Below are 23,598 nucleotides of genomic sequence, written 5' to 3' on the forward strand. Positions count from 1 at the left end.
CCTCCTCCCCCTCCTCCTCATGCTCATCCTTGTCCTCATCCACCTGATTACCGCAGCCAATGAGAGTGCAAGCCCTCTGCCCTCTCGCTTAATCTGCAACCCCCATCTCCCCCTACGGCTCCATCCCTCCCTACTCCGAACTCCAAAGCAGACACTTTGTTGCTATTATGAGCAGTGACGCACATGCCTTTACATCAGTGGATACAGAGGAGCGAGAGCGAGGATTCAGAGTTAAAAATCCATAAACAAACGCGATTACTTTTTATGTGTTTGAGTAACGATTAAGTGATTACGTCCAAAAGCGAAGCGTTTCCCAGAGCTACAGACGAGACGGTTCCTCTGTGCTTCATAAGCTCCACATCAACAAATCCACCCTTACATTTATTATTTAGCTCGGCATAGCTAGACTAAATCCTAGCTTATTTCAGCTCAGAAAATGAATCTCATACACGTCGATAAAATATTTAATTTATCAGTTAGTCATTTGTCAAGCAAAAACGGAATATATTCTTCTTTTCTCTGTTCACGGATCACTGTAAACAGAATATTTTGGAGTTTTGGACTAATGTTCAGAAAAAAGCCCAAAAGCTTTAACCAGATGATAGATAGATAGATAGATAGATAGATTAAATTAAATTCTTATTAAATTACAGACAAAAAAATGAGGGCAACTGAAAACAAACATAATTTTCTAAAGGTATAAACAGAAAATTGAAAAAATATAGCACTGAGGTGAGTAATTAGATGTTAACACAACACTTTGGTATGTAGATCACTGACCCAATTTCTCCCTTATTTCTCTTCCTCTCTCTCTTTTATTCCCTCTTTTGGCTTCCAGCATAATCTCTCTCTCTCTCTCTCTCTCTCTCTCTCAGACAAGCACACACACACACATGAACACATAAGCTCAGTCACAGATGTGACCACACAACAGGAGAGATGGGTATGGGTCCAACTGTAAATGCCTTTCACATTGTCTCTGTAGCCTTCATTTTCTCTGCATTTGGTCTTTCAGTGAAGGTTGCAGACTGCAGACTGGGTAGTATGTGGTCTAGTGTTGTCAGTTTCCATATAAGCACTAATAGCACGGTGGCATATGGAAGACAACCAAGTAATCCTTTGTTGGATTTTCTCTTATAAACAAATAGCTTTCCACAGCTGATGCAATATGTAGTAGCTGGAATTTATTTAATTCTCTCCCTATATTTAGACAAAGAAAATAGTTTCTGCTCCATTACGCGTATTTTAACAACTTAACCTGCAGTGCATTTTGATATGTTCAAAAAACCTAAAGGATAAAACCATTACCACTACACCCACAACATTTAATGAGGCAACGGTTTGACAGTCAAAGCCAAGCAAACACACAGCAAACGCTAAAGAAAACTGTGTGCTCTAAAATTGCACAGATTGCCTAACGCAAATTACCCTAATTGTAGGTGGAGTTGTTCTTTCACAAGGATATTTATCTCAGTCCTCGCTTCATTAAACTTTCACAGATTTAAAATTTTCAATGTGCAGACTGGGTCTGCCTTTGTATGCTGCTTTTGTCCTGCACATTGTCCTGCGACAGTACATTTGGACACTACAGTCATGTCTTTTAGTATTAACTCAGTTTCTTTGAACTCAGGGATCATAAAGTCAGAAAGGGAATTCATTCATTTAGCAATTACAGATGAATTACACACAGTCATTTTTAACACTATTCTTGAAGTAACTGTTTTTTTGTTTACTCAGATAGCACTGGGATATCATCAGCTTTTAGACGAGTATTGTGAACCTGGTAGCAGTAGCTTATTTATACATCTAACATTATCATTTATTTGGATGCATGTTTATGACCTTGAATGTCAGTCAGCTATTCACAACACCATGTGTCCAGATATGGCTCAACCAAAAGGAATGCAGCCATAGTTACTGTTATCACTTTTGCTTTCCATGTATCGGTCTGTAAAAAATGTCTTTTCCTGAGAGAAATATCTGATGTTTTAGCTGCTAAAGTAAAGGCTCCACCATGATCGTCAGCCAGTCCCTGATGGTGTCTATTGGTTGGTCGGCGCTGAGAGGAGAGTGCACGGTTGTTTTTTACTGCTGCGGCCGAAGATGGCTCTACGAGAGCACTGAGAGTCAACCAAAACAGCACAGAGCTGAAACTTTCCATTCAGCCCTTTGTCACAATGTTATTTGATACATACTAAAATTATATTCCTGTCAGTGTAGGGCTTTCTGTGAAACATCACTTACTGTGGTATATGAAAAAAACTAAAAACGGAGCTATCCTTGCAGGGCCTGCTTTCGTGATCCAACATGTTCAATAAAATTCTTCCACAAACAATTGATTCGGTGTGGTTGTGTGCATTCAAGTTGATTTATCATCACGACCCGGCAACACCCCACGGTGAGATCCAGTGACCAGTCAATAATGCATGTCATTGATCATTTCACTCAGCTGTTTTGCTCAAAGCTTGACCTTTATTAATAGACCGGAAAAGCAGATGAATACGAACACTGCTAATATGTACTCTAGACACATGTGGGTCATAGTAATCAGAATGATTATTACTTTTAATCTAAGGGGGAAATGTTTCAGTCTTTGAGAAGGGATATTTATGGCATTTGGTGAAAAAAGTCTGTTTGGGACCTGAGTCACACATAAGTCATTCAAAGTTAATGCCACACTTGCACGGTTGCCTCCTCCCCTGGCCAGATGTTCTTTATTCCACCACAATGTGCCTCAGAGTAGTTGGTGTATGTGCCTGTCCTGAGACTGAAGGCCATGGGTGACAAATCAGGACAATCTGACTGACTAAACATTTGACTGCTAGGACACAGTTGCACTCTGAACATCAACATGACCTCAAATTAACTTGAAGTTCCATTTGAGCATTCAGCCCTAATCTTTGTCCCAAATCCTCGACAGTGGCTTAAGGGGAATCAAAGAGAAAGAAGGAGCCTGTCTGAGGATGATGTACAGCCAGCTCGGACCAGCTTGGGGTGTCCAAAACTAAAAGACTGTTTCATGTTTGACTGAACAGGTGCAATTGTGTCTCATGCTCAGTCATGTTTTTGCCCTTGTGGGATGCAAATGTCAAAAGGAAGCAACAGCCCTATGTGGTTTGGCAAAAAAATGCAACAGCAGACAGATGCTGCTTGTTATCTGTATCAGCCGTTTTTTTAAGAGACAGAGGACTAGTTTTTATCACAAACTGACATCTGATTGTTGCAGTGATCATATAGAGGCTTGATGTTCTTTTAAACCTGCTCACGACAAGCTTCTTTATAAATAATTAAAAATGATCTTTTAATGTCTGTCCGTCTGCCAAAATGCCGGCTGTGTTTCTGCAAGTGTCAGATGTTCCAGATGGATTTTCAATAGATCATCAGTCCAAATGGCGGAGTGTTGTTTTGGTGAGTCTGAATAATCGAGCATCACGCATGTGGTAGATTAACAGGAGTCCGTAAAGTTTTTCTCACCAGTCTTTCTCAAGTGTGGTCATTTCAAGAGATTCATTTCTGTAGTAGGCCTGAGTTTGGAAAACTTTCCAAAGCTGGAACTGAGGGGGCTGTGGAGAACCTCTGTAACTATATGAAAGCGACAATCTGACATTCACACCCACTTCAGGGCCTTAATTTGAACCTCTCCCTCTCTTTTTATTCTTGAGTCAACTATTCCCGGCAGTTTTCGTGTGTACAGCATCTCTTTCTTTCAGGAGAGACTGCGGTCCACTCCTCCTTTCAGTGTCACATGACTTTAAACCCTTCAACATTTGCTAATGGGCACTTAACACAGTATAGCTGAGGTCAATGTGTTACATAAATTAAAATTTTGACCTGATACTGTCACTGTGGATTCTAGTCCCGCTAGAGTTACTAGAATTTGTCGTGAAGTGTACATGAATATGTGCGCCAGCTTTCACAGAGAAACATGTGATTGTTGTTGGAAAGTTTCAACCCAAACCAAAATCACGGTCAAATATAATGCCAATATTTCCTCAGTGGAAACTTTGCCCTGTTGGTGGCGCTGGAGGAAAATTTAAGGATCTAAAATGTCATTAGGATTCATTAACTACAAAGAATGTCCCACAGCAGACACTGCCCCCCTTAAAGCAATGTCATGAGCTGTGTGGACAAATATATGAATGTCACTTAGTTCTCTTCTTAGTTTTCTTAGTTTTTGCGTTTTAGCATCTTAGTTTCTTCTCATGTTAAATCACTTTTGCAATAATAATTAAAAAATCTTAATGACAGACTGTCTGAATTTATAAATAAAAAGCTATTAGACCTGTGTGTAGTTAAAGGCAGTCATTTAGAGATCAGGTGTCCCGAACAAAAATTATGTTTTGCTTGAGGGGACAAACTGTGCTCAGCATAGTATTCTCACAGGAATATTAAACATTGTTAATTTAAATTGAAGTTAAATAGCAAAAGGTCCTGGTGGATGTGCCCGATAATGTGTTTATTGCGAAAATAAATGCCATTCGGCAACTCGATGAAGTGCCTTTTCACTGTGTTCAGTTTTTCTGGCAAGTTAAGAAACTATTTTGTTTAATTATAGTCTCGGCCAATATGTCCTCTGTGCTTAATTCAAACGAGAACAAAATGTACAAGATGTTATAGTTAAGAAAGTTCGCCTGCATTGCCAGTTAACCATCTGCCTCTATTTTCAACATTCCCAGGGAGCCAAAGAGGACAACAATGTAACGATGCCAGTCCACATCATTAGTCAGTGGAGTGATCAACAAAACATAATCAAATGAGAGCTGGAACAAAAAGCCCGAGCAGCGTGGGCAGCAATGTGTTGGATCATTCATAGACGGACAGTGGAAGTCTTTGCTCCCTCGGACGAGCGGTTCCAAGGGGTGATTTGTCAGTAGATATCAATCAAAAGCAGACAAACACAAGTGGCGGGCCGAGTGCAGATGTAAAGCAAAAGAGCATGAACACATTTCACAGATGACTTAGCAGGACTGGAGGATTAATTGTGCTGCCGTTAGTTAGACCTGAGCAATTATGGCCGAGGAAATTCCTGTGAGAATGCCTTTTTCTTTCTTTCTTTCTTTTTTTTTTACTGTAATCCTGGTCCTCAGACCTGTGTGGACAGAGTGGACATCGACGTCCGCTTGAGCACACTCACACAGTCACACTAGAGACTCACACAACCCTCCACTGTTCTCCCCTCACACACTCACATTTTTTTTTGCCTGCCCAGTTTTAGTTTTTTAAGTCATTAACTTGCATCCTCCTATCTTTCACTCTCCCTCCATCTCTTGCGACTTTCCCTCCACTCCCCCCTCTCCCACTGCGGTTTCTGTCACTTGTTCACAGACGAGTGGCCATTACATCGCCATGACCTAAATGTGTCACATCCCTCGCACTATGGCTCCCTCCCTCTCTTCCTCTCTCCCTCCTCCTGCTTTCTTCCTATATCCCTTCCTGTCCGTCTGGAAATCGCTCAAATTATTTTCGACTTCTTCCTCCCCTCTACTTACACTTACTTTTAGAAGTGTGAATGCTTCTTGACCAGTTTTGCATTCGCTGACCTTTCGTGTCGGCCTCAATGGCTCTAACTTAAATGTCTATTTCTCCTCTCGTCATTCTTGTCAGCACCTCTGGCAAAACAGTCTCCCTGTAAAACTCTGCTGATGACAGGCAATATGTGCAAATGTTACATCGCAGCAAATGCACTGCACGGATCTGATACTACTTCTATCCTTCTCATCTCCTCCCGACCTGACCCGCCTGCCCTCGTTTCCCTCTGGTCCCTACATCAAACACAGTAGAGTATCAGAGTGACAGCAGCTCCTTTCAGTATTGATCCAGCCGCTTCGCATCTCAGGAAATACCAAGAAGAGAACTGACAGAAAGTCAAGATTGGCCTAAAAAGTTGACTGATTCCCTGTCTTCGTCTTGACTTCAGTCTACCTCTAGAGCCCAACAATTAACACATCATACCTCCTTTGTTTAATCCGGGGAAAATACAAAGACAGCAAGTGGTGGATTTATCACTTAACCTCCTGGACTCTTGCCAGACTTGAATGAGAGCATTACTAAAAATGTCGAACTATTGCTTTAATACAAATGTGCTTGACCCACATAAAAGACTAAAAGGATATAGCTGCAGCCTTTTTGGCCCCTCCTTTAGAGTGCATCACGAAAGCAGTGGTTTAAAAAACTATTTAGCCAGTAATCAGCCTGATCTTTGGACTGTGAGTGTTCTCTGAACTCACCCAAGCAGGCAGATCCGTTGAGGTTCGGCTCATAGCCTTCATCACAGACGCATTCACCAACAGGCACCATCCACTCTCCTTCAGCATTGCAGTGCATGCGAGGGGGGGTGCTCCCCTGCGCTTTGCTGTTGGGGACACATGTCCCGCTCACTGGCACTAAGGCCGTTGGCTCTGCTCCTGAGGGGGTCGCCTGGTAGGACGCCAAGTAGAGGCTGGTGGCTGGACAACGACGGTAGAAGATAGAGACTCCCATGAGGGAAACACAAGCTCCACTGTCGACAATGGCCAAAACAAATCTGAAACCACAACAGATATGAAGATGGAGAACCTTTAGACCCTTGGGATGATGATGTCAGTGAAACATGCGAGACAGCGTGTGAAAGATTACCCATTGCGTGTGAGTGGGGCAAAGCTGCGTGTCTTAATGTTGATGCGGCTGTATCTGTTGGGTTGATACTGATGAGGTGAACTGGGCTCCACCTTGGAAAAACTCTTATCAGCTGCGATGGTGTCTATCTTCACCCAGCCCTCTCTGGTCTCCTTCTCCCCGCTTGATGGCTGGAGAGGCAAAAACACAAAAAGGACAAAAAAGACAGCAGAAGAATAGATAATGAGTGGTCAAAAACAAAACAGTATGGGGGAGTGTGTGGCCGACGGAAAATTATGGGTGTTAAAATGAATAAGGACTGGACATGTACACTAGAGTAAATCAAAAGGAAAATTTTAGGGAAAAGGACAAGATGAAAGAGAAACTGAGAGCTGTGGTGTATTTTGTCCCAGGCATATGCAGCATACTATGAAGTAATTTGGTGAGCACTGTAAACGCTGACTTAGATCTGTGCATGTTCTTGACAGGGATCGTGCTCAAGTCCCAGCAAAGATTTTCAGCACGGCGCTGCTTCCTTTACTCGTCTATGATTCTCATCTGATTCCTCATCAGGCTTTGATTTGCATTTTTTAAAAGCATTCACTTCCCTCAGGAGAAACACATTCATCTACACAAATACCGCAACCCTCCCACTGTGACTGTGACTGCTCATGTAGCTCAGGGAATTCAGAATCAGTAGTTAAAAGCCCCAGAAAAATATTAATCAAACCACGCCGACAAAATTAAACGTTTAAATAAATAAAACATACTGTACGTCTGCACTGACGACACATAAGCTTCAGACAATTTCCTGCACTGAGGGTGAAATGGTCATTTCATGTCTTGAAGATGTAATTAGTGGAACTGGAGTGACATTTATGGAGACCACAGTGACACATTGCATTTTGTAAAGTGTAGCGTGTGCTTAACACCAGTGTGGTCAGAGGAGGCCGTCAATCTCAGCAGCTTTTCCTAAATAATCAGCGTGATTATACAATTACTCCTCGTCGTGGGATGATGAGCGGTTTTGTCGTTTAGCCAAACAACAATGAATCACTACTGCAGCTTGAGTTCAATGATTCTGCCTGATGCCACTTTTCTTCAAGCAGTGTCAAAAAAGGAGTTTAATTCAGCTGTGTCTGGATGAACCCAAATCAGAGATTTGTTGCCACGCATTTTCTGTTTTCAATTCATCTCTTTGTTTGTACTTAAGGATGCTGAGCAGCCTGCACAATAAAAACTAACCAAACAAACCAAAAGGTAAAATAGGATGCCTTATGCTCTCTGAGATTAAGAATATTGCACACAATCTGTGATATGGAAATATGCGAATATGTAAAACTTAAAGTGCATCAGAAAAAGCCTTTCGTTTAATGCAAAATTTGCATACGCCAGGAGATCAGGATGAGTCATCAACATTTGTTGTCCAGGAAAAGGGCAAATTCTAAAATATCTTACTGAGGAAACAACTCTTTGTCAATATCAAAATACCAGCATACACTGTAGGTAGTGCAAGACACGTCTACAGAAGACAAACGTATATTCAAGAAATATTTTTCCCTCTTTTACCACAGCAAAGTAGAGACACAAAGGTTATGTTGAACCTTTACTGCTATGGGCATTTTAGCCATTGCAGTATTCGCCCTAACCTTTCAGCTCAAAAGTTTGTGTTATCTTACACAATAAGTTATTTTTATGCTGACCAACTAAAAGTGAGGGAATAGTTATCATGTGTATACAACAGTATGAGAATTAGAAATGCAGTCGATCCAACAGTTCGCCTCACCTCAGCTACCCAGGTCCTCTCCAACTCTCTCTGGGAGTCGGCCTGCTTGTAGAACAGGGTGAGGGTCTCCCGGCAGGTGGGCGACGGTGAACGCAGGCTGGCGCAGTCACGCACCGAGAAGCGCAGCGTGACAAACACTCGTGGAGCTGAGTGGCGGTAGAGGAACGGCGTAGCCAGCCAGTTGTCCTGCTGCCGGGGGTTTTGGTTGACATTGCAGACCTCAAAGGCTCGCATGAGCTTCCCCTGGTCGTCCAAGACGCTGACCTCATCCCACTGAGAGGGACAGAAGCAATGTTATGAGTTTATGTAAACTGAACTCAGCAAAAGAGTAATGCATATCTTGAGCAGGGAACTCTAAAAGCAGTCTTTATAAACTGTTAAAACATCTGAATGTTTCTAGTTTGCACATAGTTATGAATCTTCCTCATCTTAAGAGAAGGTTTACATTTCACGATGTAAATGTTGCTGACATGAGCCATGTCCTTTACTAAAACGCACTGTTGCTTAAAGAAAAACGATGGATGGCCTATTTAGCTCCTATTTATATTACAGACATTGGTGGGGAATTAACAAATGAAAAGCTTCAGTTTGCTGTCCTCACTGATGGAGGTCGTCTCCGTGTCCTAGTACTCCATAATACACTTTCCACTCTCTAATTAAGTAATCAGTGATTATCAAACCAGTATTTAATTAAGCCACTTGAGCCTTTTATGTAAAGCTGAAAAAACATTTCAAGCGTTGACAACAAAACTGTTAAGAGCAGCTGATAAATAATTTCTCCAAGTTCTGGTGGTAAAGCCGCTGAGAGAGTTTTTGTTTCAAATGCCCATGGTTTGCAGATCTCTGAGCCCATTCGCTTTTAAGACAAGGAAATTTTGTGTATATGAAGGTGTTGAGGTGCCTTTTCCAAACTGCTGTCCCTAGGGTGTCAATTTAGGGACATATAAGGTTGTCTAATTGTCAACCTCAGAGTGGTGCTAGGGAAAAACTCAGTGGACCATAATATGCATTAGGATACACCTGTAGGAAGATGGTAGAAACTTTCATGTCAGTCAACCTGAAAGCTGTTGAGATGTTGCTGAAGCAGTCTACACCAAAGTAATGACCAGCAACACTGCCATCCCTCATGCTAAAATGTCTAACATAGGATAGATTTTGTTGGATGAGCCACAGGAGACGGTGTCACCAGTCTTCAAAGGGATGATTTTCTCAGTACAAAGTGTTTCTAATGAGAATTGTTTGGTGGATTATTCAAAGCAGCAAGGACCCTTCTGAAAAGACATGCTGATGTTGAATTTCTTATATTCAGTTTGCAAGGCTTTGAACACAATGAAAGAAAATCCTTCTGTGCTCATTATTTTGTGATGGAGGCCGAATGTCGGAGACTGATTTCAAGCTCTCTTCAGAAAAATACCCCAAGCTGTTTCCGTGTCTAAAGTTAAGGCAGAAAACAGGTTCACAGGTGATGATGGCATTTTGTAATTTAATATGGTACAGTAGGACTAGAATAACAATAGAACGTTTCTCTACAGTGACATATGCTTGTTTTTTTTCCCCAGCACTGGTTTTGCATTTGCATGTTCACCATTGTTCGCATGTGACAGCTGGCGGACACTTGAGCGTCTGACTTACGGCAGCTGTTGTCTTATAAAATTAGCAGATTTTGTCATATTTTAGGGAATCTGAATACTGGTAGATGGACCGGAGTAAAAGACATGAGCTCTGTGCGCAGAGAAAACTAAGCAGCGTGGAGACATGGGTCTGAATGAGACCCTGTCAGATGAGACAAATGTAAATGTGGGTGCTGGGTTTAGTTTCACCGATTATACAGTACGGTGCCTCCAAGGATGAAAAGGCTCTGCCTTAAGCCTGTGTAGCTCTGAGTGACAAGCAGGGCCTTTTCTGTTGTAACACAGAAGAATTATGTATTAGGCCTCATCATCATTATTGTCCTTACAACAATGGCAGGAGGACAAAAGGTCCTGACACCCTATCAGGGTGCATTTAGCGTATGTGATTCAGTATTTGTGATTGTTAGTGTATCTCTGCATGCTTATGTCTCCTTCTCTGTGTGGCTCTGACAGCCAGTATGAACAGAAATCTCACATGAGAGCATCACACATGGGAGACTGCTTTCATACTTGGTCCAATTGGAATAATGATAAGATCACTGAGCAGATAGAGTCTGAGGCGCTGTCAGTCTAACAGAGTGAAAGGACAGTTTTTCTCTCTCCTAGGCCGTAATTCACTCTGTCAGACAAGAGAACGGGGGAAATCGAGTGGAGGGGGCAACAGGGAGCACATGGTGTCTTTGAGGGGTGCAGATGGAGATGATGGAGAGGGAAAAGTGAGAAAATGGTAAACAGAGATGGAGTAGAGATGGAGTGTATGCACATTTTTGTGCAACAGAGTGAGGTGGCCGCAGGGAAAGCCTGGCCATGTGACCAGGCAGGGACTTTCAGGTAAACAGAGTCGCAGCTGGTATTCTTGTGTGGCATTGCGTGCAGCTTGCTCCTGTACCTTTGTGAAAAAAACACAGCCCTCATTTAGTTTCTGACCCCAAACCCCCCACCCCCATCCCTCCCTTCCCTCCTGCACCCTTCCCTGTTTTTCCCTGTCTCGTTCTCTCCCTCCTTTGTGAAGGAAGAAAGAAAAGAAAAGCAGGCCAGATTGGGGAGGAGGGGTAAAATAATCACTAGATAGACAGAAAAAAAAAAAATCGGGACGACTCATCTCTGTGATTTAATTTGAACCGAAATGCCACAAAGCCACGCAATCTCTCCAGTGACAGAGGCCAGGGAGGGGCAGGGCCTCGGACACAACCGTGGACAGGGAAAGGCACACACGTAAACCCCAAGACACATATGGACGCATATGTACACACAAGGAAAGTAAGATAACGGGGAATTTTAGCTGGTTTGACACTGAAGACAAATAAGCCCCAGAATGTGAGAGTAAAACCTGGTTGCACTAGGACTGCGAAGGACAAAGGGAGAAAAGATTAAAAGAGGGAGAGAAAGAAGCAGAGAGACAAGGATGTTCGCCTGTACTTTAAAAGAATGGGAGGCATGGAGAAACAGGAGGAGAGAACGAAGTGAAGAGTATCCTCAGACCCTAGAGCAAAAAAGAAGATGGCATGTGAAGAAAAAAATGAGGAAAGGGTTAAAAAAAGAACACACACACACAACCTCCCTCGTTTTCTCCCCCTCTCTTGGTCTGTCTTTCTACTTCTCTCAGCTTGTTGCCCCAGGTCAAATAACCATATCTCCATCTCAGAAGCACTTCTCATCCCAGGGACCACAAAGCAAAAAAAAAAAAGCGAATGCAAATGCTTCACTTGCTCATGCACACACTCACTTCCTCACATCCACACACACACATGGCCTCCTATTAGCAACTGCCATTATGGTTCACAAATTCCTAACGCACACAGGGTCCTAATTAATCAAACATCATGCCCAATTATGCCCCAGCACCGGAGGTTAGACGGGTGATAATGACAGAGTGTAAAGTTTAGTGTAAGGTGAGATAAAAAGGTTAATGTGAGTGTGCAGTGTGTGCTCGCCAGATGTTGATTTGAGACTGCTGTGCCGTGCTCTAGCGGCTCAAACGTAGCGGTGTGAATGTAGCATGCAGCTAGCCGCGACATGTTAGCCGCTTTGAATACAGTCTAACAATATTATTCTTCTCCACGGGAAGATACAGACATTTCCTGCACATTTTGAAGCCCTGTCCTACAGTTCCTCACTTGACTGATTATCTCAACAATGGCAACAGTGAAGAGACGATGTATGTGAGACGCAATTATGAGCCATATTAGAACTGAGCCATAATCACTCACAGATGAATGAATTTAACTGACCTAGTAGTTGACCCTGGCACAGTCACGCAACTACATACCCCACCACCACCTCATGTACACACACACACACACACACACACACACATATTTACACAGCTCAAGCGGCAACCCTAAATAACAAGCAGCTCAAGAATGGAAGATCTATAGCTCAGTCTCTGCAATATCCTCATGGATGAAGACACACAGTTGAGAGCAATAGAAAAAAAGATTGACTGGCATTTTAGCCCTCAAGGTTGTCTTAAAGGCAAGGTGAGGCATTGCTCATCCTAAGGCTGTGTGGCTCTCGCCCTGAGCATCACCTGTCAATGTCAGGTGCCAGACATTTAGGAGGATAATAACCCTGACCTAGAACTATATCTGTGCATTCGGCGTGAAATGTTTTTTTTTTCCAAAACTTTGAGTAGTGTTCTGTAAGTGGAGACATGTGCATTGAAAATGCAAGATGCCAGTGGGCGCCTGCTATGTAGTTCAGTCACTGTCATTTAATATAATCTTGAAAACCCAGGAAGCAAAATTAATAGTGCAGGATTAGGGCTTGATTTCCATGTGTGAGAGCGCAAACGAGGCGAGAAAATGCATTGCTGTAATTGATTCAAACAGACGTTAATAGCCCGGGCCCGCGTGAGCCAGATTCGCTGATCATCTTCTTAGAGCAGACTCTCAAGACAAGGTAAAAATGCCCTCCAGTAAAAGTCGGTATCGTAAAAAGGCGTGCTGTTTTTGATGTCCTGTTGATGACAGTTTTAAAACGAACCTAAGGTAAAATATGGTCATTGAGATGAAACGGCTACACTCCATCTAGTCATCAAGTCTTTTTTCTAAATATGCAGCACCTGTAATTATGCTTCCTTGCTGATCTTCCCTGTATACCCCAAATATATTTGTTTTTATATATTTCCTAAAAGTGCTCTGCATTAAACAACCATGTCTAAACTTAACTATCTCTCTACAGAAAAAAAAGGCGTTACGCATCATGACGTTTATTCCCTCATTAGAGTTACACCATAAAGCCCAACCAACAATGTGATTATAACCCTAAACTTAAAACGTGACCACGTGCAACACGTGTGCAACACATTTCACTGGCCTCCCTACATGACTTGCTTCTAATGCTCCAACACCTGGAAGGCACATTGACAGTCGGCTCCCTGCTTACCCCTGTGTCTGGATAGGTGGTCCAGCCCAGCTCTGAGGTAGATTCTGTTGTGTCCAGCAGCATCACTAAGGGGCGAAGAAACAGAGACAGAGACAGAGACAAGGTATGAGAAAACAAGACAGATAAGCTGCTTCAGTTTAATGCTACTGACTGTCAGCTCTAGCGTTTCAACAAGAAACAGAGAGAGTGCTGAAACAGACTGTGAAACAGAATTTCTAATCATGAAATGTTCTCTGAAAACCACAGACTGTGTGATTCTGGACCTGCTCCAGCGATGCTGGAGTTGAGATGTACTTTGTGAAGTATTCTTTTTGTGGAAGCTTTTACAATCAGTCAGTCTTTTTTTTTTTTTTTCCTTTTGTTAAATACCACAAGTAGTTGGAAGCGCTGGAGCCGGGCCAGATTTTGTCCACATTTCTCTTTGATTCTTTCTCCCCCATGCAATAAAAAGAGGGAGGGCTCCAGCTGTGTGCATCTGTCAAACCCAATCACTGATTCTGAGTGATGATGCACTTAGGCACAATGTTCTGGTGTTTAAAAAATTAAACTGATTGACCTGATGGGGCACCATGATTAAAGGTCAAATTTTTCAACTTTAAAAGGCCGTAACAGTTACTGTCAGTTTTTATTTAAACTTAGCAAGTTGATTCTTCTCGTAGTTTGGCCCAAAGGGATGCTTCCTAATTTTTTGTGGATGTTCTTGTCTCTTGTTGCCATTTTAACAGACATTTGCTAATTTTCCCCAAATCTGGGGTGAAAGCACAAGAATCTACGACTTTTACGTTGAAGTATATATTTAAATGTTTTAAAGAAACAATCTGGAAAAGGAATTACACACACTGACGCATAGGCTACACACAAAGTGACGTTAATGGTGAGTGCTGAGTGCTGACACATGGCAGCTTCCCACACAAAAGTGAAGCCCTTGAATTTTCCATTAGTATTCCAAAACTGTGGTGGCTGTTGCTCCTTCAGTCTGGCTTCGATTCTGCTGAACGCTGGCCAAAATTTGTCGCGCGCACAGAGGTGACAAAAGCATCAGACTTCAGGTTGGGGTGCTTGAACAGATGGAATTAATGGAGAAGCGGTGCGTGGTTTCGTCAAGCACAACAGAAATCACCTGAAGAGGCTGAAGACACGCACAACGCACTATGGGAGAATAAATTCTTCTTCTAAATGTCGTCATTCAATTTTCATGCATTTGCTTCCATTTCACGTCACACAAACGTTCACTAGAGAAAAAGGGGGCTCTGCTTTTCTCTCTCCGACAATGAAACAAAGACAAACAGAAAATATTATCCACATAATCAGTGTGCACAACTCTGGACCACCAAAACAAAAGTGACCCATGGAGATAGAAACATTACTCTGCAGTCTCTCAAACACACGTACGCAGGTCTTTACACTCATACTGAATCCTGCTATCTTTCATAAATCAAATAGATAATAATTCTCTGACTCTCTCTGTAAACAGATTTCTTTTAGGATTAGACTCACAGATGGAGGCCTGACAAATCTGTCCTCCAAGCCTCCCTTTCCCGCCACATTTTTTCCCTTTACAAGCCCTTCTCCAGTCTGTCTGTCTGTTTTCACCCACTAGCTTGTCTCTATGTCAATCTTACTAAATTCACACATTTTCCGTGGAAGTCCTCCAGGATTTGGGGCGATATGAGCTGTATCAAGGAAAGAATACCAATGGGCTGTGACAGCTAAGGATTATATGCAGACACAGGCGTCAGAATAAATAGTTTTTAGTTCAGCTTATGTCTGGACAGTTTGGCGGCTAGAATCACAGAGGCGACCGGGATAAAAATCAGTTACTAGATGGTGGCTAGACCCACCAAAACGGTATATCTAAAGCATTGTAAAGCATTCAAAAGAGTGACTATTTTCTATTGGTGACACACCTTTGTTTAACAATGCAGCTGAGGCAGGGCACGTGTGTGATGACACGTAGCCTCCTCATTGATTAGTTTCCCAAGCTCTGTGTGTTGTCAACAGTAATAATCCTTAAAAATAAATAGAAATGATTATGCCTAAACATGTCATGCATGAATCACAGGCATTCAGATCGCATGTATGGTGACCTCATTACGCAACATCCTGTTTTTACATCAAATTAGGAACACACACACACACAAAACACGCACAAACGCTGCAAATGTGTCATTCCAGATTCAATTAACCCTCTGCTTCAGGGCACCGTCTGGCATAAATAATATAAAGAAAACTATTTTGACATTAATATTCATGTCTCTGCTATTTAGTTTCCTCGCCGTGGGACCTCAGGGACCTGGGTTCCAGGACAAACCTGTACATGGAGATTACATGGAGGGGCGTTCGAAGAGCTTCATGCACGTCTCATTGCGTGACATTAGCATGTTGAATAATTCACCGCGACATCCTAAGATTAGCGTTGAGTGCCGTGTTACGCACACCTTTCAAGGATTAGCTTGTGTGTGCGCGATACAACAAAAGAGAGGGACATTTACCGGGACTTGGCAGTAAAAGCACCTTTATTTAACTCTCAGGCAGCCCCTCCATGCACACAGCTGTAGCATCTCCGTTACTGGTCCATCTAGAGGCCGAGACACTCAAAGTTTCTCCCTGACAGTTTGGAGAAGTGCTGAGTCTGCAATCTGGACCTGAGTGCAGCGTTAATGCACGCCAGTCTCTCACGTCTTTCCGCTCCACTCTGATCTCTTACTTTACTCGATAACTTTACTGCCTCCATCTTGTCCCCTGTCCCCCTCATCCTGCTGCTCGCTGCATGTGTGTATTATTCATCTAAAAAGTGACAGCAGGGTAGGCCTCTCTGTACGTTAAATAAGGAGATACGCTCTGCTCCATTATTGATGCAAGCTCTGTAGTTTGTTTGGAAAGCACCACGATATCCAAAAAGAGAGAAAATGGAGACAATAGAGTAGAAAAAGCCTGCTTATACAAGGAGAGGCTGGTAGGATTGTGTTTGTGCATATGAATGTGTTTCATTTTCTCTTTCTGTGCATGGTGTGGGTGTAAATGCTCTCTTCTCTTGTTGCAGAGGTGACCTACATTAGTTCACGACTGTCCCCTCTGCTACTGGAGTGTTCACTTCAGCTGAGTGACCCTCTCTACTCTCTCCATCCATTTCTCTGTGCCCAACACTTTTCCTCTCTGTGTGGCCATGCATGCACCGACACTCTCCAGTGCTAAGTGTAGTGCTGTCGTTCACATCACGCCTCTTTGACAGCAGATGTATGCTACTTTACAGCACACTCTCCGTGCAGAAAAACACCTCTTGACGGTGAGAGAAAAAGAATTTTGGTGTTAATATTAACGTAGACTAGACGGGTGCGAGCGTAAATTATGCCTTAACACCAAAGGAAATGCACCTGAAAAGAGTACAGAGACACTGAGCTCACAGGTAACAGCAAGTTACAGGAACACACACATGCACACGCTTTCAGAAAAAAAATTCCCACAGTGCCTGCAAGCGCTCAGAGGAGCGGTCAGGTCGCTTTTTGTCTTTTGTCCACTCATCCACCCGTCTCCACCCATTCCTTATACGCTCCAGATGCTCCCACCCACAGACAGCCAGTCAAGGACAGGGCCTACACCAAACCATCATTACAAACAACCACAGCGAGAGAGTGATACGCCGAGACAGAGAGGGAGCAGGAGGAGGGCGGAGGAGCGAGGAAGGAGGGGGATTAACGCGATTCCAGAAATAAGCATGCACATGTCAGAGGGAGTTATCAAAAATTCTCTGGCGGTTAAGCTGAATGAAAGTGCAGCTGCAACAAACAGCACTTAAGCCAGGTTAGATGACAGAGCAATGAGCCACTGAGCAGGCAGCAACAGGCACAGGTAGGAGGACATTTCACAAAAGCGGACTCTCTGCCATGATTACAAGACACTCACTAAAGTAAGACTGCTTAGGTTACCGGCTGGGGGAGGGCTTTATGTAAGCACATCTTAAAGTAATACTCTGACATTTTGGAAATGTACTTATTTACTTTCTTGTTGTTCAACCCAACGGCAAGAAAGGCAAGTTTTGTTACAAACCCAAGCCAGCAGTTTCTCCTTGTTTGTGTTGAGTTAAGCTAACCGTCTGCAGTCTGTATAATTTCTGCTGAAGAGAACATTTTCTGATTTGAGTCATAGCAAGAAACGTCCCCAAAGTCTCAGAGTTCTGGTATTCATACGCATCACTCCCATCTAATTTGATTTTAAAACTTGAGGCCCTATTAAAAAGATTTTGGTTGTCTGTTGTACGCCTAGACGTGCATGGATTTGTTAAGATATATATCTAATCATAACAGAAGTTGGCAAGACCCAACAGAAACCAAAAATCTTGAGGAAAAACAGACTCAGAGGAAAGCAATCTGTACATAAATTAAAACACAGAATCAAAACCAAAGTGGAAAATATAAAAGTTGCCACTAAACAGTTCACTGAAAAGACATGTAGTTATCACGAAACCTACTACAAACTGATTTTCATCAACGTCTCCGGCCTCCACGCGAAAGAGAAGGAATGTAAATCTGAGAGGAGATCAGTTTACTGTAATCTCAGCGTGTCATTTCTGAGTGTTGAAGCCTTCAACAATCAAACTTAGCTCTTAGTCAGCCCGGCTGGTGCCAACACAAACTGCCAAGCAGCAGCTTTAATGTGAAATTCAATACTAAAAACGCATTCCAGTGTCATGGCAGTCTGTGCCACGCGTTCATCTTTCAGTTACATTTTGGCTGTAACTCAGTGCTTGTCTGCACAGACGTATTATCTGTGACGCTATCTGCACAACACTGGCTGACTCAAAGCAGAGATGCTTGCCTCACAGCCGCCCGAAGGCTCCGATCTCTCATATCACAAACGGCAGATCATCGTTCGGTGTCATTCATTTGAAGAAAAGTGGCCTAATGTCATCATGGCGCTCTCAACAGCCACAGAAAATCGTGTTGCTTTTAAAAATGACATGCTGGAGCTAAAAATAAAGCCTGGTCATGGTTGAGTGTTGTAGTGTCAATGATGGGGATGAGGGGATGCATCCTCCACTTCACACCAGCGTGTGATTTTTCTCTTTCTGTGGCCCGGTGGAGGGAGGGATGGGAGCAGGAAGCTTTTCAGGGCTGTTGGTGGCATCCGTCCTGCTGCACTCCCACTGTGATGAGCATGTGGTTTATTTTCGTATCACACTTTCTCTAATTTATCATGTCCTCAAAGAACAGCTTATTACACCCAGACTAAAGGAGGGTAATCAGACTAATTAATACTGAATACTGAAACAAGTGACGGCAGGAAAGATGGCCCAGATGACCTTAATGTGAGAATGTCAACATGGCTCCAACTTTATGCAGCCTGGTGGTCTTCTTTTCATGGACAGATAACAACAACAACAGCACACGTATAAATGCTCCATTAGAATGACCACTGGAAATTAGCAGAAAAAACTCACATCATGTGTAAATAAAATTTTGCTCCTGCAGCTTTATATGCTTATATAGCGTTAGGACACGCCAGTCAGCGTTTCCCAACCAGATTTATCTCGCAGCCCGTTCCAAGGGTTTACTAAATGGGGCAGAAAAGAAGAAAAAGATTTCTGCACAGATTTATGATCCGTCTTTCCACCTCTTTGGACTACGAACTGTTTCAAACGAAACCACCGGAGAGGGTTAGAGGAGAAATGATGCGTTTGTGCAACTGTTAACAGATGTGACAAGAGGCCTCGACCAGAGGCGACTTTTTCTTTGTAAAAGATTGTGAGAAAAAAATGTATGGGAGGTTTCGGTTTGTTCTTTACAATGCATTGTATTTTATAAGATCACCACATGCATTTTTTATGAATGCATTCGCCTTCGAAATGTAGTGAAATAGAAGTATAAAAATGGCGTAGAAAGAAAATGAAGTGCATCTGGATTGTATTTAAGTATGACATTGGAGTGAGTGTTTCTCTTTAGAGTTTGAAAAATGTTATTTTCATGTTCATTCATGCTGCTACAGCTAAAAAAGAAAGTTTGTGCAGCCTGTTGCTGTTTAATGAAAATCAGAGGAGATTACCCTCTGATGGTAAGACATAAGTTTCACTAATGATCACACTGTTCATTTCTGGAAATGCATAGCTCAGTGAGCATCGCTGCATCTCCACTCATCCATGTCAGGAAGAGCTCGAGGGGCATCAGGTGTGCCCTTCAAGCACGTTCACTGTGGTGTGTTAAGACAACACGCAATCCTCCGCACAGATCCAGCCATTTTAGAGGGCAGGCATGTGGCTTCACATCAACACCTCACATCAACAATGAGTGTGGGCGAACGCATCAACACTTACACATTCAGCATGCGAGAGTGGCACATCAAATGTCACTCTCACCCTTCAGTTTGTCCTCAAGCGAAGGAGCAGACAAATTGCTTTTGCAATCCTGGCTCCAAGAAGTTGAGGGAAAATATAGCCTTTCTTTGTGGTTTGTGGTGTGAAAACAGACAAGAAAAGGGTTTTTTAACAGTGAATACACAGATGTGCTTCAAAAGCAGCAGTCAATCAACAATAAAAAGGCAGACATATCAGTTAACGCGCAGTGATATAGCTAGTCACGCCAGACGTCCTTTACAGGGCTGAAGCAAACGGCAAATCCTCCCTCCATGACATAACTAGACGTTTTAGTTTATGTGGATTTATAGGGACGTCCATACTATTGGGTTAATGCTGTATTATGTGAAGCTCTATTTCAATTACACACAGTCAGTAGGCCAGTAACACTGTGTAGCCTCTCTCCTCTCTGTCATTCTGTCTCATCTTAGTCCAGGCCATCTGTTACGAGCACAGGTCGGATCCGCGGCATGAGGCAGACATACAAGTTACCTCCGTTACAGGCTTTTACTGACACACACTGACACGCACCCTCGCAGTAAACTAAAGCCAGAGGAAGATGAGCGTGAACAGGTGCAGCTCTTTGCAGCCACATATCCTTTGAAAGTAATTGCATGCTGACTGCCGACACCCTCTCCAGTGCTGGGTGCAGGATGTAGGAGCAGGAGCTATGTATAGGCAGCCTCTAAATCATGTATGTATCTATAACTACATGCATTCACACCGTTTGTGAATGCACGTAGAGGCATATATAAAGGCAGTTTGAGTCATCAAATTATGGCAGGTTTCCCAAGTCAGCCCACTCTTGTCTGACAGAACAGTTTATGGATGGAGTCTTACTAATATCAATCATCTTCAGACTGCCTGTCAGTCTCTATTTGTCTTTCTCTCTCATACACGCACTCAGTCACTAGCTCACTTTTGCACTTTTTTTAAGACAAATAATGATTCATTAAGTGTTAAGGGCAGAGAAGAGGAGAAACTTCTTTTGAGGACACTGGTGAAAAGGGGGGCACTGTTTACAGTATCGGAAGGGGGAGCCGGGGACTCTGGTTGTCAGATCCATGAGATTATAAGTGACACAGGGGGCAGGGGGGTCGCCGAGCCCACAGGCAAAGAGAAATGGGTTATGCAACTTATTATTCATTTGTCTTTTGCCTTATTTCCATATTCTTTTGTTGAGGGAGCTTGGTATTGTAGGTCCCGGCACGCACCTGGCACTTCCATGCCAGCAAAGTCCCATCCGATGTGCAGCTACAACGACACACACACATGCATATTCAAGCATGCAGATGCACTGAGACACAATACAGCGCGCACAGAGCTAAAGCACACAGGGCTGTGTGAATGGCAGGACAGGTGGTAATTATTCAGGGGGTCCCAAGCTGCAGGTGGAGCAGTAAAAATCCAGGATGAGTTGAAATGTCTAGTAGTGCCACGGCCTTACGGGCCACAGTTTCACACATTGTCAAAGTGAGTCCCAGGGAGCCACATTCTTAGAGAGCTATTGCAGAAGCATACCGAGAGTCCATCCATCACTTGTGGACTGATTACAAGCACATGATGAGAGCGCTATGCAAACTCACCATCGCACTATGAGCATAAACACACACTGAAAGTCGCAGACTCGCCGTGGCTAAATTGAAGGAAAAGTTTAGATCTTACCTTCCTCAGCTGAGTTGGGCTGGAAAAACAGACAGAGAGACAGAAAGACACTCCACATCTCCACTACAGAATGACACTGACAGAGAGAGAGGGAGGGAGAGAGCATGAAAGAGAGAGAAAGAGTGAGATAGAGAGAGAGTGTGTGACAGAGCGAGAGATCGGGGGTGAGGGAGGGAGGAGTCTATTTGCTCTCTCTATCTGTGTGTGTGAGAGAGAGAGAGAGCGGGGGGGGGGGGGGGGGGGGGGGGGGGCACTGGACAGGATGGATGAATGGATGAGGGAAGGAGAAAAATATTTACAGAGTGGCACATAGAAAGAAGTATGCTGCCAAGCAAGGAAGTAAACAAAACACTGTTGTCACAGAGACAGTGGAGAAAGAGAGATCAGAACGAGTGAGAGAGTGGGAGAGAGGTTTTTTTTTTTTCATTTGAGAGAACAAAGACAGACAGAGAAAGCAGGAGAGAGTTGTCAAGACAGAGTGACAGAAGGAGCTAGAAGAAAAATAATAAACAAGTTTATCTGGTATCCAAACCAACTGTCTAGACACGTCTTACATCGTCCTTTCCACATCTCCTTTGACGCCACCTGGCAGCAGACTGTATGTCAAACTGTGGCATCCCTCACATGTCTGGACTCTGTGCTAACTTGCATTTTTTCAAGCTGTGGCATGCGAGAGAGTCCAACTCCCTTTTCCTGCTTTTTCTCTCAGTTCTACTTTCATGGAAAATTAACATAATTTAGACACATATTTGGATGTTCTCCCTCCTTGGTGTTCTTTCAAGCTCCCTCTCCCCCAACACTGTCTCTGTCTCAGACAGACTCCTCGCCTCACAGGACAGCTCATCTAGACTGTACGTAGACACACATTCACAACACACACACACACACACAAACACACACACACACACACACAAAGGGCTGAACATGCCTTCTGGTGCGTGCACACCCCTCGCTGGTCAGCCTGCAGTACTGCAGCTTGTTGATTGGCTTTCATGCCCCAGTTCACTGCAATGAGTAAGACTCGTAGACTCTTGCAGGGAGATCTGGTTTGACACATTTAGATGGCCCCATTCCCAGGCCAGCCAGAGGGACCTTTACCCAAAACTCTGTGCTCTGAGTGGCTGAGGTACAGAAGGTAGAACGAAGAAGATGATGGAAAATTAAAACTAATTTTCTCACAGAAATTATTAGCAAATTAACGATGAATTAATAGTCTGAAAAAATTAGGAAAGACTAGATTCTAGGATTGGAGTCAGAGTTGTTTAGACAAATACTATGAACTAATTACTGACAAGCTTTATTTTTTTCTTTTCTTTTCTGGATATTGGAGTTTGAACTGTTGCTTGGACAAACACATTTTTTTTAAATATTGGTGCACCCCAGTGGACTCAAAACACAGGTTCCAATCGAGTTTGTCCCAAAACATCCACGGTGTCCATGGGCTTTATGTGGGACTTGACTGGGATATAAATGGGATCAGCTTGACCTCACCTTTTGCAGCCCAGGTGTCTGGTTTGTCCCATTATTCAGTTAAATCATCTATGGGAGGGTAACTGCTAATAGCTTACACTGATGCAAGTGTAGTGCAGATACTGAAAAGAAAAACCTTACCTGACTCATGGCAAATAAATACTTCCTGTTTTCATTTCCCGAAGGGGACTTATAGTTTAAGCACGTTTCCTGTTTTCCTCAGTTTTGTCTAAAACTCAGATTTAAATAATTTTACAATAAATTTTATCCAAATAATAAAGACGTATGGTAGTTAAGTTTTTTATTAGTCCTCCTTAAGTAAAAAATCAACTGAGTCGTAGTTCTTGGGGTATTTGAATGTTCAGCAGCAGAAATACTCACCTCTGGTTTTGAACTCATGGTTTCATTTCACTGTCTCTGAGTGATGGTTAGTGGTGGTTAGTTCATGTAGGAGCAGAAAGGGCAACAGTCGCCATGGCGCAGAAGTGAGTACCAGACAGAATACCACATAAACCTCTCATTGTTTCATAAAGCAGCACATATATTAAACATTCATGACAACAAGCTTGCTTTGACTTATTGTATTATAGATAGAAAAAACACTTACAAGGCTCTTTATCCTCACAAGCCAGGTCATGTGTTCTTTTAAAAGTCGCTCACATTATTACAGCCTATGAACAAAAACAGAGAAGCAGTAACAGTCAACTCTTATGTGACAC

At 43.0% G+C, this 23,598-nt stretch overlaps 1 protein-coding gene across 1 annotated transcript in view; it reads right to left on the minus strand.

Moving 5' to 3' along the window:
- ephb6 (eph receptor B6) overlaps positions 1–21,514 on the minus strand; it is a 33,070-nt gene extending 11,556 nt beyond the window's left edge. The window contains exons 1-5 of the mRNA XM_084557936.1: positions 21,410–21,514; positions 13,399–13,463; positions 8,381–8,653; positions 6,616–6,785; positions 6,228–6,523 (exon numbers count right to left, since the gene is read on the minus strand). Of these exons, the coding sequence (XP_084414062.1) occupies positions 6,228–6,523; positions 6,616–6,785; positions 8,381–8,653; positions 13,399–13,463; positions 21,410–21,467 (862 nt within the window). The 5' untranslated portion in view covers positions 21,468–21,514. The remainder of the gene's footprint in view (positions 1–6,227; positions 6,524–6,615; positions 6,786–8,380; positions 8,654–13,398; positions 13,464–21,409) is intronic.
- Between the last annotated feature and the right edge of the window lie 2,084 nt (positions 21,515–23,598).

The sequence above is a fragment of the Chelon labrosus genome (assembly GCF_963514085.1).
Source record: "Chelon labrosus genome assembly, chromosome: 12".
In the NCBI taxonomy this organism is placed as follows: Eukaryota; Metazoa; Chordata; class Actinopteri; order Mugiliformes; family Mugilidae; genus Chelon; species Chelon labrosus.